The following is an 18985-nucleotide window of genomic DNA, read 5'->3' as shown; positions in this document are numbered from 1 at the left end:
TATATTTTAAGACAAATTTCTGAATGAAATTTAAACCAATAAATCTCGCTAACAAAAACCATTATAGAAAAGGGCATAAACGAACAAGACGCACGGATTAATTAGTGAAACAATATAAACTGAAATACGGAAAAGGGATTTTGACAGTTCATGAAGAGGGAAAGAACATGCATGTATTATAAATTTGTGTAGGAGATCTGTTTGACACAGTGCTACTCCATTTCGTCATTTGTACAAAGAGAATTTTGGTTTCCAAGAAAAATAAAGATCTGAGACTGAAAAAATCGTTCAACAAACAGTTGGCGAATCAATGAATTGTTTGCCAAATGTACGAGATATTGATGTTAGATTGCAAGCAAATACGTAATAAAAAAGCTGGAAACAATTCAGCATAAATGTTTAAATATTTGTGAAAAACCTCATTTGCCAAGTAAACTAAATTTTATAAACAATTTAAACTGAAGAAAAACGACGAAAGGACATAAATAAACTCCGCACAACATAAAGAAAATAGGAAGAACATTGAAAATCGTTACGCTAAAAACTTTGATTTATTTAGAGAAAAGAATTTTTGGTTAATTAAAAAACGTCCACGAGTGGACATACCGATCGATGGGAAAAGTAACACACTGCATCCCGTTTTCTCTGTTTATTCCATTTTTCATTTCATCGAATCATCATCAGCAATCTCGTGTGGATTCAGCATCCCAGGAACCTCAAATAGAGATAATTCATGAAATCCTCCACATTAAACTTCAAAATTCATGAACTTTATATAAATAGACATTGTTACCTCTTTCTTTGCATTCTGAACGTTCTGAATCTCTTGTTCACGCTCTTCAATAAACAGATCAGATGTATCTTCACCAACTCTCTCCTGAAAAGAAGAAACAAATGAAAAACCTGAACAAATAAAAATAAAAAGTAAAAAAAATTGCAACCATCAGCTTTTCTGACATTCATTCATCCATCTCTAAAACGATATCATGAAGAGCATTTAGCAGGAAAAACAACAGCACCTTAGTAATTTATTCCCCAATTCAAACTTTCCCACTCAACATTGAGTTTAGATCAAAAACCAATAATTAAAAAAAATAATTAATAAAATTTTAACATTTACCTTGATTTGGACCAAGAAATCACGCAAATGATTTTTCATCTTCACTGAATCAATATTGAATGAAAAAAAGCCTTTCACTGTTACACGAATTTGATCCCTAAAAAATAAGTTGAAAGAGAATCAAATTATCAAATACTCAAATAATAAGTAACAACAAAACTCCTTTAGTTAAAGTTATTTACTAAAATTCATATGAAAATTCAACAATGGGGTAAAAGAATTTAACTCACTATTCATCACCAACGACAATACAACGGGAAGGAACTTACGGCGTCAGATTGTCGAACGCTTGAGCAAAAGTTTCGCTGATGTGCATGTAAATATAATCGATGTTTGATTGGGGTGGATTCAGCTGCTCCGTGATAGATATTTCGGCTGCATAGAATAATGCACACAAAATATCCGCATAGCATGATAAACCTATAAAAAAAATTTACAAAATGTAGCAATAGTTATTGATACCGTTCACTGTTTGTTATTACTTATTAGTATTCATCACTATCATTATCATCATTATTATTACCGCAACTGTTAATTATATTAGTATTGTTATTATTATTATTATTACCGTTATTACTATCATTATTATTGTCTTATTATTACATTTTCAATTACTCGTGTTATGATTTGTTGTACCAAATCTAATATTCAGGAATGCTAAATACATGCAATATAACAATTACAATTAATATAAGTAAGATAAATAGCATTAAATCAAAATTAGTTTATATAAAGTAAGACCAATGATATAGAATTCTCATTTTGTTGCACCACCGAAAAGTGACTTTCAAGACAGTTCAAAAAATAATGCAACATATGAGTAGATATAACATTAAACAAAGTACAGCTGATTAAAGGGTTATCAAATTATTCTTACCGAGAATTTTTATCTGGTTACTATCGGTGACAACAGTTAATACATGCACGAGTATTTCCATGAAAAAATGTTTGTAGAAAGTTTGTGCTCGCTCTTTATCTCTGTGCACGCCGAACTGTGTAAGCATATCCTTCAAGATGTCCAAACCTATAATGCCACCTATATTTTTCTTTATTTAATTGATTGCAGCAAAAAGTATGTTCCCTCGATTTTGAATATTTCATTCTATAATTCTATAGAAATCATTTCATGAAACAAGAATAATACCGATCTCTGCAACATTTCTCATAGTATGCTTGAAAGCCCAAACAACTGCGTCCACAATTAAACGAAAATGTTCTGGGGGAAGTGATATGAGTACATCGAAGCACTCATGGTTCAATGCTTGGAGAAGACTGAAAAAGTTCAATCGATGTTCAGGATACTCCTCCATGTCGCGATTGATCATCTCCAAAGTACAAGTAAATACAGCGTCCAGTATGCGGATGACTTCTGGATTAATTGACGACTGCAACAAAAGAAATTCAGCTTTACTGTATTGTAAACAACGGATTTTCACATCAATCTGCATTCAGCAGTAAGATACCCAGATACCTACCTTTTCACTTCTAGTCTGCAGAGTAAGTTCAAAGTATAAAATGTCATAGAATTCCGCTAATCATGAATTAGAAAACCAAAAAACTCAGTCATAATCAACGTACCTGTAGCTGCGAAACGATAATAGATAATAATGAAAGGACTTTTGGTTCACGAGCTGCTGAACAATTACGTTGATAATCAAAAAGAACTGCATCAAACAATGGAGGAACAAAATTTTCTAGCACAACCTGAAAATATTCAAGTTTTCTTCAAAATCTACCACACATATATACGGAAATTTTCATTCACTAAATATTAGTAGACTCCAAAACTTGAGTCCCTCTTCAATCTTAGTCACTAAGTAAGTAGCTCAGGTAAAAGTTTGGTTGCGAGTTGATGGTTTTATCTACTGCATTATTTTGCAATATTTTCGTTTTGTTGCTCTCAGAAAAAAAATCTTACATTTGCATCCTGTGTTTTACCAACCCATGTTGAAATAAGTGTCAGTATTTCACGTTTAACAGCTCTCATCTGCTTTAGTAGAGGCTGCTTGAGAACCTCTTCACCTGACTGTGCCACCAAACCACTGATATTTTCCGAAGTAACTTTATAAACATTCAACATATCCAAGTAAATTTTCGAAAGCTGTAATTATTTAATATGTAATATGAAATGACTGTTCGGAATAATCTTTGAAATTTCAAAGGAAAGTTAAAATTGACTCACCTGACAAATGAAAGGCTCTCCAATCGAACGACAAGCAGCAACATTTGTTTTTAAAATATTTACAATATTCTTAACAACTTCTTGTTCTTTCATCACATTAATATCCTGAAATTCACGACTCATAACCATTCATTCTTACTACAATTTTCGAAGCAAAAATGCCACTTTAATGTAACCACTAAAAAATGACCTTTCGAATCATCCCAAATGCACAATAAGCGAGTAAGTAAGTGAATATATTTTTTTAATTTATTACTCCTTTTATTATTAACTTCTCTATCAAAAATTTAAGTTGTAGATGCTTTTGCAACTAAGGAAATACACAATGTGAGAGATTTCTAGACGTGATATTTCATCTCCTTGTTCTCAAACAACATGAACGAGAGCATGTGCAATGTTCTTAGCAACTGAATTCCTTTTTCCAGCAACAACACAATTTCTCTAGCACAAGTAATGATCTCTCATATTGTTACAAAATACAAAAAAACAAAACGAATCCAAATCCCCATAAAAAAACTTTCAACCTGACTAGCATGCGAAATAATTTCTTCCCAAATTGAATTTGGTAACTGCATCAGGCGTTCAATGAGGCTTTCACGAATAGCTGGATCAGTTTGTGCAGATATAAGACAACCAACAGCTTCGTAAAACACATGAACTTGCTGTGGAGATAAGTCACAAATGATCGAATTCAATCCACCCAAAATCTCATCAATAAATGGACCTGTTTCACCTGCCTGAGTCTGAAATTTAGAAATGAAACGATTCTCTAAATAAGTACAATACAACAGTGACACAAACATTTCTTTTTTAAATCCTAGTATAAAAGGGCAGATCAATTAACACTAGAAGCATTAGTGTTAAAAAAAAATCCGTAATACCAAAACAAGTCATTTCAAACTAATTAATATTCTTTTATTTCATAAATTTGTTACGCAGATTTTTCTTAAAATAAGTTCTAATAAATTGGTGTTCAACGAATTCCACCAGTTAAATTCATTTAGCTCCCTTTCTCCACTTCAAGTTAAAAGGAAAACCATACCAACACAAAATGACGTTTGCATTTATGGGCTACTTTGATGAACGTGTCACAGGCCATATCCTGCACTCCCTCATGTGTTTCATGCATAAATTCGAAAAGTTTGTTAATAACAGTTTTCAAGAATTTCCAATGTGCGCGAAGGAAACGTGGATACTGTCCGACAACGTACATTATATTTGATGCGATCACCGACTTATTGTCTTTACCACGTTTCTGTTCACATAAACCAAGTAAATCTGCAGAAATCCATTGTTCATAAATACTAGATTTGACTATAGCATATCTTAAATATGCATTAATGTTAAATTTTCATAGAGAAAAAGTTGAGAATACCTCTGATTACTCCAACCAGGAATCGTTTTTCGTCTTCTTCCATCATTGCACCACTTATTGAACCTATTGCCCAGCAAAGCTAAAACGAAAAATCAAGAAAATCGATAGCCACATAGCCATTCAGCAAGTTGTATGAAAGGTATAATTATGTTTTGACAAGTCTAGAAATAAATATTACCGTATTTAGATTCTTCCACGACCATTCTTTGCCATTGACCTGATTTTGCAACTTCTCAGTCATTTTCATTTCTGTATCCTTGTAGTCAAGATGAGTTAGGTAAACTGCAATTAATATTAAAAAATTGAAAATCAAACTACCAATTAGATATTCATTTCGGCAAGTCAAAAAACAAATTTCAATTAGTTTTCCACTCTCTGCCTTGGAAACAGCCACAGAATTTCTTAGGCACCGCTTTTCTCACATTCTAAGTTAATAAGTTACACTCTGACATACATACCTAATGTTTCTCTCATCGTTTTGTAAAGAGTGATTGAATCCGTATCTTTGATAAGTTCGCGCACCACTTCTCCTTGATCATTTTCAACGACGAGCACTTCTTCTGGCTTTGCCATTCTCGAGATCATTACTAGTCGTAACTGCAATGTTAAGTTTAGCTTAAGTCTGAAGGCGTATTACAAGCAGTAAATTGTAAATCAATATTCCTTTCAAAATGCTTGCTCCTAAAAATCAATTGAAAACCTTCAAAGCAACAGGCTCATAAATCGTGCATCTTGCTTTAAGTACTGATAATGTAACCTTGCAATTATTTTTCACTGGAAATATTTAATGATGACTATAACCTTATTTGATAACATGAAAATTCTCTAAATATCATACCTCGGATAAAACATTACTGTAAAGTAAACGTCGAGGAGCTTCCTGCAGTTCGACAAACATTGGAAGTGCACTTATTATTGGACGATCAATCTGGAATGGAAATTCTCGGTACAATTCCGCGCAAAGCCAATTCCAGTAGTCCAGACAAATTTTGAATACTTCGACATCGTCAACCATACTTATCTTCAATAAATATTGCAACGCCTGAAACAATATTTTATATCGAGATAAAAAGGAAGCAGTAAATAATTCAAATATCTGAAAAACATTAACACAATATTCTCGTTTAAAAAAAAAAAAAAAAAAATCATACAATTTCAACTATTTTCGGTGAGAAGACTGAATAACAAAATGTAAATTTTCTGAAAGTAGCCAAATAATCAGAATATAATTTACCATTTCGTGCGCATTTTTCAGATCTAACTCGTCTGTCTTGTCACCAAAAACTTCAACAAGCTGAGAATTTTCTTTCAAAAATGTTCCCAAAAATTGTGCCAAATTAGCTATAAACTTTTGATCAGCATCAGTACCGCGTCGATACGCGTCTGATAGATCAACTCCCGGATCGATTGTATTCATAATCTGTAATAATTCCAATGAATTTTACCGTTTGATATCTCCACAAAATTACTGGCATCTTCTCAAAGAAAACAATTCTTTGAAAGTTACAAATGCATCTAGTTCCAACTGTTCATTACGCAATAATAAGTCTTTCCGAGATACAAAATGGTTTTAAAGGAAAAAAAAAACAGGAAGAAAAGAAGTCACTGGATCAGAAAAATGTTTCATTTGATTAAGAAACAGGCATTAACTTTCTTCCAATTTTAATAGATCTTAACAAAGAAATTTTAAACTATAATTTATTAGAAACCAAAAGTTCACCTGCACCATCGAATTTCTGAACAGCGATTTAACTTGATTTACATAAAGTGCATTTTGCTGTTCCATTTGTGCAACACTGAGCGATGCAATTTCACTCAAACATTGCACTGTAATACAGCGAAACATTGCCACGCCGAGGAACTGAAAAAGTAAGAGCACTCTATATCACTGCAATTCTCTATACAGCAGTATTTTAAATCCAATATGGGGAATGATAGATCGGCACAGAGTCATGCGTAAATTTGACTTTATTGATAATGAATTTTGCTTCATTAACAACAGCTAAGCATCAAAGCATGAAATAAAGGATGTTAAGTTCCGGTTTTTAATAAAATTAAAACTTCTTTTGCCGAACATTAAGCAAAATTCAAGTAAAATTCTTCCAATGATCGAGAAACAACCAGCGTTAAGAATATCGTGAGCCCCATTTCGGAAAGTTACGCAATATATAACGCACATAGCAATGTTGCGGCGATGTAAAGTTTTCTTCCTTTGAATTATTTTAAATTTGGAAATATATAGAAATAAATACCTTTTTAGTAAGTAGATCAATTAAACTTGTCTCAAAAATATATCCAATAGGAATCCAACTCATAAAGCGATGTAATGTATGCAATGTTGCATCCACTAATGGTGCATTATCGGATGACTCCTGGAAAAAAAACTTTTGCAGTAAAAATTTCCGCGTATTTTTTCTGAAATTAAATTTTCACTGAATGGAACTATTACCATGACTGTGTAACACAGATTGAAGACAGCCTGAAATTCGCTGCAAAATGTCTTTTTGAGATGATAAGCTTTTGCCTGTGTCATTTCACCATCAAAATCAAATACTTCTTCACTGAAATGATTGAGGAAATTATTGACCAAAAAGGATGCAATAATGAAAATGGGTAATTTTAAGTGAACCTTAAATGCATATTACTATCAGCACTCCGGATTTAACATGTAGCATCATTTTAGATGTTGAAGAAACTAGAAAAAAATGTACAAATCAAAAATGAGAATAGTACTGCAAATCACTTCATTCCGGTACTGATATAAGAATGAAGTATAAAAACAAAATGCAACCATAAAACCATATTGTTGTTAGCACTTCAAATTCAACATTCTATTGCTCAATTTTGTTTCTCGTGCTAAAATATGAATATAAATTTCGTCACCTGAGCAAACGCAAAATGATCATGTTATTCAAGCAAAGATTATCGTTGACTTTGCTAGCACCAACGATATCGGCCATAAAAGTTGGCCAGTGTTTCGGCCACTCCTGTTTAACAATCTAGAAATACGAAAGGTTTAGATAAATGAATACAAAAATGATAAAATTACTGTTAAAGAAAGAAAAAACATGTTGGAATCCTGACCTGCACGAGAACCAAATTCAATTTCTGAAGATAGGTTTTAATTTGCGGACTTGTAATTTCCTCACTACTGATCTTTATCACCAGCTCAACGATGAATGATTTTATGCCTTAAATACGCGACATGATAGAATACGATACTATAAATATTAGATTTTCACTTACACTTTTAAAATACTTGCAAATTTAATGATATATCAAAATTCCCAACTCATTTTAATTTTATATTCAAAATTTTATCTGACAGTAGTTTAACTCAATTTGATTCTGATTATTTATGTCATTATTTCATCTCGATACAATTTCGATTCACACAATGTTCCAATATTATCGCCTACTATTGGAATTCGATTAAACATCCAATACGCTCCACTCATAGTAGCTTTTACTCTCATCATGACTTATCTCTTCTAAAAAAAGACTAAAATTCTCAACTTTCTGAATGACAGCTTTCTTTCAAGTCACTGATACTTCACCACATGTCATATCATATGTATTTCATACCTTCGCACTGTTCACGTGGTAAAGATTTCCAACGAGTTTCAATCAGCGACTCAAGTATTTGTAATGCGTAATATTTAGTTTCCATTAATTGACTGTACTCTAAAATACCATCAACACGTGTCCATGACGTATCCTTTTGCTTCAGTTCTGTAAGAATCTTTGATGCAAGCTGCTGAGTTTCACCTGTTGACTGATTCATTATATTCACAACCTGAAAATAAACATATGATCTCCTTCATTTTACCATTAGTAAAAACTTAAAAGTGTGATTATTTTTATAGTTAAGGAAGCGAAGAAGAAAGGTAATGAAAGGAGAATGATGAAGAACGGAGACAATGTAGAGATAAGATTATTGACGAGAAACCAATAGTGGAGAGGCTTAAATAAAGAAACTTATAGCATGAGCTAGTATCATAAAAAAAAAAAAAAAATACCTGATCAAGAAGTGGTATTTCAATTTTTTCGGATGACAGCAATGCTTCACCGGCTTTTTGCAAAGCCGCAACGGTCATCATTGTCATATTTTCACAAACAGAAGAGCTGGATGGTTCAATGCGTCAAAAAAACTTTTTCTGATGCCTGGTTGCACGTTTTGACTTCGCTTTTCAAAGGAATATATTTCACACTTGTAACACGCGCACACTCACTCAGACACACTCGCACGCACACAGTACACACGACACACACTGGTGACGAAGCTGTTAGCGCGTACTGAAAACATGATTAACATTATATAGAGGGAAAGAAAGAAATTTAATGATGACAAGACGTACGCTCAGTCAATCACTTAAAACACACATTCGACCACTGACATCTTCACTATCTCTTCATTTCGCTCAATTACTTTTCCGCATTTATGCTACTCTACACTTGATAAGCGATCAAATAAACTGGAAAATAACAGTTATAATAGTCTAACAAATTTGACTTATTATAATAGTCCAACAAAAAAAAAAATCCACCGTTAGGAGTTATATCTATTAACAGTATAGAAAAAGTTCGAAAACGATTCAGAGAATTCCTTGCATGCAAAGTTATCTATTCAATGTATGTAAGTCACCTAAAAATTAAATCCCAGTTGAGACAGATTGTACGCAAAAAGTTATTTGAAATAGTTATGAAGATTACGCAAAGGACCCATAATGTTTCTCCAATGACGGAAATATTAAAAATCAACGCCACACAGAATTCAACATATTTCTTTTTGCAAAAAATAAAAGTAGACATGAATGTAAATTCCAAAAAATATGAAAAAAAAGAAAAATTTGATGGTTATCTCAAGTCACAGCATTAGTTCACTACCATGCATCCTCCTAAAATTTTTATCATTTTTTGTCCTCTTTTCAACTAAAACATCCCTCCCTACTTTCTTCTTCCTTTTTCCTAGTTAGATATAATAGTAATAAAAAATATTTGATCTGAACTTTTCTTTGTATAATTTCAACAATGTTGCTATTTGTTCCATGTTCTTTTTCTCTTTTGCTTTGTGATCCATGATTATTTAACTATTTCCATAACAGGTATTCTATTTTGTGCCAGCCGAATTTAAAGAGGCATTATTTGATACAAATATAGCAGCATTCTAGAAACATTTGAATATTCCTAAATTGACCTAAAAGTTGTAATCTACTGATATGTTAATACTCCTCAACATTGCTACATTAATATGATTAGCCTAATATGCAGTGTTACTCATGGTTTCATTCTCTTACTTTCGTCATGCACAGACATGAAGGACAACAAGAGCAGAAATCGATAGAAAAGTAAAAAATCTAATCGATGAGACGTAGTTATGTAACACTTTTTAAATATTACGCAATACGCAAATAACGTATCTTCTTTTTGTGACCGAAAATATCTCAAAACTAGCAAAGTAAAATAATACAGAAAGTCAAGCATATGTACTGCAGTCATCTGCCATAACACAAATGCATCAAAATATCACGCAAATCAACACGTATTCGACAAACTCAGACGTCACTCTCTCACGGAGCAGCAATTCTAATCCAACGACACAGTCTGAACACAAAGTTCAATTTCAAATATATTGTGCTCCAATTATCGGCTTATTCATGTAACGAAGAAGATAAGGCTATCATGAAAATGCGTTTCTCAGACAATTTAAAAATTATTTTTGTTTTATTGGGTTCGATTTCTTGTGCTTATTTGGTAAAGTGCTCAAATTTTTGTTTGTATTTTTATTTCTCTTCAAAATTTTTCAGACATTAATTGATGCTCATTTGATATGGATGAGGCGGTGTGGAAAAAATGTCGGAAGCAAATTGGTATGTTTCTTCTCACTTTATATGCTGCTTAATATCTGAATTCAAGCTTTAGTTTAGTGCGTTTCATAAGAACATAGATTTGTAGTTGACATTTTTTTTTTTTTTGAAGGGAATAATTAGGCAACAATGTTAGAACTTATTTGTATGTAATTTTGAAAAGTTCAAATAAGGTTTAGTGTGATATTTTTTTATTTAATCTGATATTTATTAGCCAATGAATACTTTTTTTTCTTCTACTTGAGAGATGTTTAAGTTGCTTGTTTATTGACTAGTATTCGCTTAAATCGTTGACTTATAAATCGATCACTGTGAAATAGAAGCAAAAATCATACTACAATAAAACCACTGATCCAAAGTATATTAAAATAATATTGTTGGATTCAGACATTACTAAATAGTAAAGACACGTAAATACTAAAATGTTCATCATGTTCATGCATATATTCTTCTTCATTTAGAATTATTTGTGATTATTTGCTTACTAATGGTATTTTTGTAGTATTGAAACTTCTACCGTTCACTTCGTTCAGTCTGCCCGGTGAATATTGCTCATCACAACCAGATGCTTGCTTTACACCTGTATTTTTTTCATTTTTCGTTTTCTTCTTTTAATTGCATTGTTGCAGGTTCAAGCAGAATCAGCTTAACTGATTTTGATTGTACGATTTGTAATTTTGACCCACATATTTGAATAACTTTTTGTGTATTTAACATATTCATTTAGAATTTTTTAATTTTTTGTGTTTGTTGCTGTAGAAGAGATCATTGGAGTACTCAGTTTTATATATTTCTTTTTTGGTGTGCACTTTATACTCGAATTTATATACAAATTTGAAGTAAGGCGATTTATGTGGATTCACTAAACTCAGTATAATTTGTATTCCAAATTTTATGGGTTCACACAAATAATCCTGCCTTAAAATTTGAATTTTCGGAAAAAAAATATGAAAAAACTAAATTCAGAATTTTCGAAATTGGAAAAATGTTTATGAATTTTAACAAATGTCCTAACGGTTTCAGTTTTTAGATGGAACATATTAATCTTTCATCGCTAACGCTACAGTCACAAGAACAACATTTGGTAAAAGATCTCTTTCTCGTTTATATGGTTAGTGTTTAAAATTAAGAGCAGAATAGGACTAATAAGTTAGGAATTTTGCAATTCAACAAATAATAATTTTATCGATGACGAGATTGCTGAATAAATGAAAAAAAGTTTCAGTAACCAATTACAAAGCTCTTCTCTAATTCTATTCCACGAACATGTCCAATGCTTAGTTGTGATCCCGTTCTGGTGAAAATTAATGTAGAACTATTAAAATTAGTTTTGTCTATTCTTTTTTCGAAAATCTGGTTAACAAATGATTATAATAGGCTTATCAAGGGAATAGTATACGATTTGTCAAAGAGGGTGACAGTATAACGTGGACGGTGAATCCAAGCTCAGATACTTGTTTACGCAGTGCGCTGTATACTGACGCATGTCTCCCTCTTGCTGCTACATTAATTCAACTTCGACATAATATTAAAAGTATATTTGATTTATTTTTATTTATCATTTGAAAAGTTAGTACTGTTAGATAGATCTGTTACATTCCTTCATTAAGGGCCTGATATAGTTATGTATGAAAAAAACTGTATTGTATTCATATTAATGAACCACTCTGTTCAGAATTTTCTTTGGTATCTGGATGGTGATTGATTATATGACTGAATTAACTTGAAATTTATGGTTTTATTTTGTATGCTTAAATGGTATGAAATTTTTTTCATCTTAATAGATGGTATGAAAATTTGTATGTTATTTTTAGATATATGTTGTGAGTTATCACGTGGGCGAGTAGCACTCGCTGTTGGATCCGCGGCTGAGGAGTTTTTCAATTCGGAAGTGATGCCTTTACTAGTTAAATTGGAACTTGAAAATCGAAGCGATCAAAGATCATTAACTCTTGCGGAAGTTGCCACATACATGCGTCCATATATGCAAATAACGAAACAGCTGAATGATGTGCTTGCAACTATGATTAAGGTTTGTGGAAATATTTCATTTGTTATTAGAAAGTAAACCAATTATGTTTCAAGGTATTCTTCAGGTTGTTTTCTTGAAAATACTTGTGACAAGTTATAATTAAAGTAAGGATTAAACTACAAATAGTTTGAAGTTATAGACATTAGATAATAATAGTAGGAGTAAAAATAAATCAAAGAAAATTCAAGATCATAGGACATTTAAACTCTATGATATGAAATGGAATAAAAAGTGAATATGGAAGGATAAATAAATATCAGAAGCATGACTTTTAATGAAATTATCTTTTTTCGAAATTTTGGGAAATCTTAAATCATTAGATATTTTTTATGGCTATTAGGTTGTTCTTAGAGTGCAACTGTTTAATGTATTGTTTTTCAAGGACTTGTTATCACTCGCTTTGAATTTATGTCATTTGGTGAGTGTTCATTTGCCTGCCGTTTTTTCCTGGAATGCGAAATTATCTTTCAGTTAAAAAAAATAGGCCTTATTATCTTTCGCTTTGGTTTCATTTGCTAAATAAATCCTTGATTTGTTTGAAAAAATAGTCTTTTTTACGTAGAATTTATTTAATTCAGGTGACAATTAATGTTCATTGTTGATAACATTGGTAACTGATATCCTTTGCATTATTTTTATTTTAGAACGACCTTGTGGGTGGTGAAGTGCTATCAATGCTATCAGAACAAATACGAAAATGTGTGTCACCCACAACCCGTGATATGCTGCAGAAATTTGAAGTAGCTGGATTGGAGCAATATTTCGAACTACTGTTTTGGTGGATACGTTACGGGAAAATTCAGGATTACTGCCATGATGTTTATTTCATTATTTCATACATTTTTATAGACTAAAATTAATAGTTAAGAATTAGATTGGCATTACGATTAAACATTTTTGTTTGAGGTTAGACATATTTCAAAACAAAGAATAATGTAGTAGTCGTTTGGAATCATGTAGTTTAACATATAGTTTTTTTTTTTTCTTTTTTCTTTCACAGTAATGATCTTTTAATTTATACTCTTTCATTTTCATTGTTTTCATGTATCTCTTCTTTCAGTTTATGATTTGGGATCTTAAAAGTTCTAAAATGTTCACGAAATCGGATATCGTGCCTGGCGATAATAGCAATAAGTTAAACAAGTATGTAACAAAATGTATTTTTGTCAATTACACAAATTTAGGATAATGGATTTCGTTCCGAACTTTACTTTAGTATACGATGTAGATGCTCAGCAAATTAACCGACTTTAATTTAAAAAATTAATAAAAATTTAGTTTGTTGTTTTCAGTTTTGACGATCGATTTTGTATTGTGGAAGCTTTATGTCCAACGCAGTTACAACCAGCGTTCGAAGATATTGTGAATTGTGGCATATATCTGAATATTGCTGAGATGATCAAAGGTAAAATTTTTTAAAGTATGTTTTTTTAACTCTGTGGTTTCCTGTTTACTTAATTGATCTACACCGACATTTTTTTTCTTTTAATTCCTAACCACTATAGAAATGTTGAAATACTCGATCTAAGTTTCGTCTATTTCGATATGCTTTAAGTGTGCTGCATAATGAGAGAGTTAGTTCTGATTAAAGTAAGAAAGTATTTGTCTCTTAAAAAAAAATTTTGTGAATAAACGAGAACTTCTGCATCTTGCTTACTGATATTAATAATATCGTAGCTAATCTTACTTAGCTATTAGTTATAGTGGGATGTTATCGAATTACAAAAATTTTTGACATATTACAGTCATATGCAAAGTTTAAATCAAACATACAGTAATAGTTTAAGAATTTCTTTTTCTTAGGTGAGACTACAACATTTGATGACGAACGTATTGGCGAAGAAGAAGAGTTGGAGGAATGGAAACGAAAGAGTGTTCGTTTTTAAATATTTTTTGTAATCATTTCTTTGATCTGTGAAACTAACCAAGTATTATGAAAATGTTTCTTGTTGTCGAAGTTGAATTTTTTGAGGTTGACGAAGTTGTACGTGACGTCAAGAAAGCTCGGCTAAAAGCAAGCAAAGATCTGGTTCAAATTTTACGTAAACAGTTCGGTTTGGATGAGTATTTTGAGTAACTTTTAACTTATATCAAACATTTTTCTTCCAATGTTTTTATTGCTAATATCCATATTTTTGATATTTCTTTCTACCTGTCTTCAGGTTTTATTATTTCTGCTTTTTAAGTTGAGTTTCAGATCATTTCATAATTTTCTTCTTTTGCAACGCTCCGATTGGCTAGTTTCATTTTATGAATTATCTCGAGATATGCTAATTAGTTCTATTCGAGGTAATTTTGATATAGCAATGCATTATTAGAACAGTTTGGGTCTTCAGTATAATTCTCTGGTGTTACTAAATTCTAGTCAAAATATATTATTTTATTTCTAGCATTCTGAAATATCTTTAAAAGATTAAATTTACAAAACGATGGTTGCAATGACCCAAAATTTATATAACGATTTTATTGATAATTTTATTTGGTAGTGAGATGTTTGTTGCACGAAGATGTAGCACTATATAAATATTACTCTTGTGAAGGTTCTCCGTAACTCTGAGAATTCAAATGATTATACTGAACTTATATCGATTTGCATAGTTCATCATTTCACTTAGCAGAGAAAGAAGCTAATACATCGAATTCTAATTATGGTTATGAGCATAAAATGCGCTAAATACATATGACGTCAGTTTTAGAATGAGCAAAATATGTATCTACCCTATTTAGATAATGTGTGGAGGGAAATATGGTACACGATCAAAATTAATTTTAACATTAACAATCTTCAGATATATCAATAAAGAAATTGCAAATATTATTTGAAGAAGCAGTAGACTGCTCCACTTTACATTTTGACAAGCATCGGCACAGATTTAGGTTAATTTTTTACTATTTCTATTAGATGATTAGGCTATTTAATTTGATCTTTTTCTTAAAATTTATTAATTTTTTCTTTAAAATCCAAGCATTTCGATTATCTAATTTTAGGCCTGTTTTGGAGAAGTATGACATGTTCACATCATTACATCTAGTCATGAAAGACATGAATCAAGATAATAAATTAAACACGGGTAAGTCATTACATTAAAGACTGATTAAAATATATTTGCAGGATAATTTATGAACTTAATATTGTCATGTATTGGAAACGAGAGTTACGTCTGGAGCTATATATTAGTAGTAATCAATAAAGGCAACAGAAAAATCATGCTTTTTAAATCGGTGGAGTGCTGGGACTAATTTAATAATGCATGATTTTGATAGGAAAATATGTGAATTGAATACAGATCGGTCTTTTTTCCGGGCTATTTTTGGATAACTAAAAAACAGTTACAGATTTCGATTTCGAACCAACTGAAAGTAAAAATGGACAGGACGCATTATCAGTCCATATTAATGTCGATTCACCGTTATCACTTGTTTTTCCGCCACAGATACTGCTTTATTACAATCTTTTTTTCCGGATATTTTTTTATCTTTTTGGCGCTACTGCTCAAATTTTAAAGTTTGTGGTTACTTATCACAATTTCTATATTTTGTTCATTGCTATCATGATTGTTTATTATTATTATTAATTATTGATTTGCAATTAACTTGTGTAAAATATACAGAGGCAGTTATCGAGGTGACAATATTATTAATCTTTTTATTTCATCTCTATACTCAGTTATATATGTATATTTTATTTTTTTTTTTTGATTTTTTTATTGTGTGACACATGCGTATTTCTATGCATGTATGAGTTTATATTTGTAAAATCGTGATTTCACGCTGGGAAAAATATCTTATAGTGATAAGAGAGATAGTAAATTTGCTGGGTTTTCTTTTGATTATAAATGTTTCAGTATTTTTGAAAATAAGTTTTAGTATTGAAAAAAAAAAACATAATCTAGAAACCATATTGATGCTATTTTACCTCTGCATATAAATTTAGTTTTATCGTTACCATATTGTAAACATTTAAAATGATTATGTTCATATTTCTCATCATTTTTGTTTTGCAGCAAACAGATGCGTAGTGATTTAGTGACGCTTAATGATAGACGTTTGTTACAAGAAATGCTTCATTTTCTGAATGCGTATAGTTTACACTGCTGGATATATGTTGTACCTCGCTCATGGAGTGTTTTTATTGACAAGTTATCAAAAGTTAGTTTTTATATACTTTTAAATTAATCTAGTGTTATTCAATTTCGAGTGTTTAAACAAGGAAATAGGAGACTTTTTCTTTTAAATATTAGATAAGTAAATGTAAGCACGGAAGAAGTATCAAGTACTTTTCGTCCAAATATTGGCGATCATGTCACTGCTAGTCATTATAGCACTCCGATATTAGTACCGCTTTAAGTATAATTTACATTATGAAATTTAACTATAATTTACTCTGTAGATGAAGGGGAGAGAGAGAGAGAATGGGTTGAAATTATTGCAAATATTACAATTTTAATTGATTTTTTTTTAGTCTGCAAGTCTCGAAGAAATACTTCTATTTCAACGTTCTTTTTTTGTTGATGTGACCACTCAGTGTTTTTTACCGGGTTCAGAATTCATGAGCTTACTTTCGAATTTGGTTTCCATTATCTATGGTTTTACAACAGATGAAATTGTGCGTTTCATTTCAAATTCTGGAATATCGGCTTAAATTTCTTTAGGAAATCTGACAAAGTACTATCTAGTTCGATCCTATTACGATGAAGATAGATTTCTCGAGATTAAATATCGCAGTAATGTGAGCGTGAAATTGAGATCTATTTTCTGTAAGAAAATCCAAGTAGGATCTGTCTAGATATTAATCGAGTTAATTGATTGTCTAAGTTCATATAAATAATTGTCAAAATGCTCTGATAGTTGGATTAGGTAATTTACTGCTTTGAAGCGTTATTTCATCTTGTCAAAATATCTCTGCTTCATGAACATTAAATTAGAATCATTTCTACTTTTTAAGTTAAATTTTGATAATGTTTCGTACAGATATTGTTAGATCTTCAGAAATATGACCAATCAGCTGAAAAATGGAACGATTGTCTTGGAAAAATGTGCTCTTTCCTTTCTCAGCAAAACAATAATAATGCATATGCTCAGTTGCATTCTAGGTGAGATCTTTTTTTCAATTTTTTAGTTTGTCGAAGGATTATAATTCTCTCTACAAAAGCTGATGATTTGCCACACTATGAAAGTTTATTCTTTGATAAAGCTAAATATGACATCTCTTTCAAATTGTCTTGCAACTGTTCCGTTCTTATTTTCAGAATCTTTTCGCAGTTCTATTGAAGTATTTGAACCGAACGGTCTGAAGCATTTATACGTTGCAGTTAAGAATGCAAAATTTCAGGCGAAGAATTTTTAGCCTATAAATATATTAAAATGAGTTATGTGTACTTATGCGAGAATTTCCTCAATCGTCTTTATTTTAATTTAAAACTCATTCGTTTCAACTTTTTTCTTAATTTGTTTTATTTGGCTGCATATTATATTGCTTTGTAGATAATGTAATTTGAAATAGCTATTCCTGAAGAAAAGTTAGTCGCTGAAAATATTCAAAAGACCGTTGTAACAATACAAACCGTTAAATGTTCTAAAATTGCAGTCAGCATTTTTAAATCATCATTTAAATAGTATCTTGTTTGCACAGATTTTCATTGTTTTGATTTATATTTGTACCACTATATGTTTATTATGTATTCATATCAGTTATTCAAAATTTCCTTTTAAAACTTATTTTGTTAGATAATTTATGAATTTCATTCAGTTTTGGGAAATTGCCGCTAACCTGTTTTCGATTTTCTTCAACTATTATTTTACTATTGTTGTGTTAAAATTTGGTGAATAACGTTTCCTGATGCATTTTTTAATTACTGCATTAACTGTATGTGGCTTCTTTTCAGGGACATTATTTTTGCTAGCTTAAAATTCTTAACATTCTTTAACAATTCTTTTCATTTTGAAATTTTTACTTTAGAATTTTCATTTTGAAATTTTACTCTGAAACTTTAGAATTTTTTTGATAATATCATTTCCCTTCTTTCCCAGTATGGAATGTTAATTTAGTCATTTAGTGTGTAATTCATTCTTTTGAGTCTAACTTTTGACTTTAAAATTAAATTCAATTTCACTTTTTGTCGTTTAAAATTAGTCTTTCCCATCGCTGATAGTTTTTCTTCGCTAAATAAACAAGCCATCTTCATATATTTATTTACTATTAATCCATAACAAAATGCTTCCACAAAAACAAACTTACAGTATCGGACTCATATCATGTGACTAATTCTGTTTAGAACTGCTAAAAGAAATGAAATGAATTACCGAAGTAATGAATGCATCGTGTGATACAACTTTAGAAGATTGCTAGCAAGGAAGGAACCTTATCACTCGTTGGAGAAGAAAGATGGAACTATTCCTCATCTCAGCT

The 18985-nt window shown here is 30.9% G+C and overlaps 2 protein-coding genes across 2 annotated transcripts; one reads left to right on the top strand and one right to left on the bottom strand.

Annotated features, from left to right (window-relative positions):
• Window positions 1-661: 661 nt before the first annotated feature.
• On the bottom strand, window positions 662-8777 carry Bma-xpo-1 (Importin-beta N-terminal domain containing protein; the record flags this gene model as incomplete). The annotated part of the gene is made up of 23 exons (XM_001896328.2): window positions 662-715; window positions 794-877; window positions 1121-1217; window positions 1390-1540; window positions 1998-2144; window positions 2265-2505; window positions 2699-2824; window positions 3039-3221; window positions 3303-3407; window positions 3827-4045; window positions 4345-4580; window positions 4678-4756; window positions 4856-4959; window positions 5136-5274; window positions 5516-5719; window positions 5912-6097; window positions 6398-6538; window positions 6930-7049; window positions 7127-7238; window positions 7561-7676; window positions 7762-7868; window positions 8263-8473; window positions 8697-8777. The coding sequence occupies 23 exons, from the start codon at window positions 8775-8777 to the stop codon at window positions 662-664; spliced, it is 3243 nt and encodes a 1080-aa protein (XP_001896363.2).
• Window positions 8778-10507: 1730 nt separating this feature from the next.
• Bm9067 (Spc97 / Spc98 family protein) lies at window positions 10508-17847 on the top strand (the record flags this gene model as incomplete). The annotated part of the gene is made up of 18 exons (XM_043082432.1): window positions 10508-10547; window positions 11047-11126; window positions 11575-11655; window positions 11922-12078; window positions 12359-12576; window positions 13221-13394; window positions 13637-13719; window positions 13869-13981; window positions 14380-14450; window positions 14549-14649; window positions 14774-14865; window positions 15366-15453; window positions 15565-15647; window positions 15913-16081; window positions 16581-16725; window positions 17039-17182; window positions 17566-17669; window positions 17826-17847. The coding sequence occupies 18 exons, from the start codon at window positions 10508-10510 to the stop codon at window positions 17845-17847; spliced, it is 1965 nt and encodes a 654-aa protein (XP_042938366.1).
• Between the last annotated feature and the right edge of the window lie 1138 nt (window positions 17848-18985).

Source organism: Brugia malayi (assembly GCF_000002995.4).
Source record: "Brugia malayi strain FR3 genome assembly, contig: Bm_v4_Chr4_scaffold_001, whole genome shotgun sequence".
NCBI lineage: Eukaryota > Metazoa > Nematoda > Chromadorea > Rhabditida > Onchocercidae > Brugia > Brugia malayi.
The sequence above is the reverse complement of the archived record's forward strand: the minus strand, read 5'-3'. Positions and strand labels throughout refer to the sequence as shown.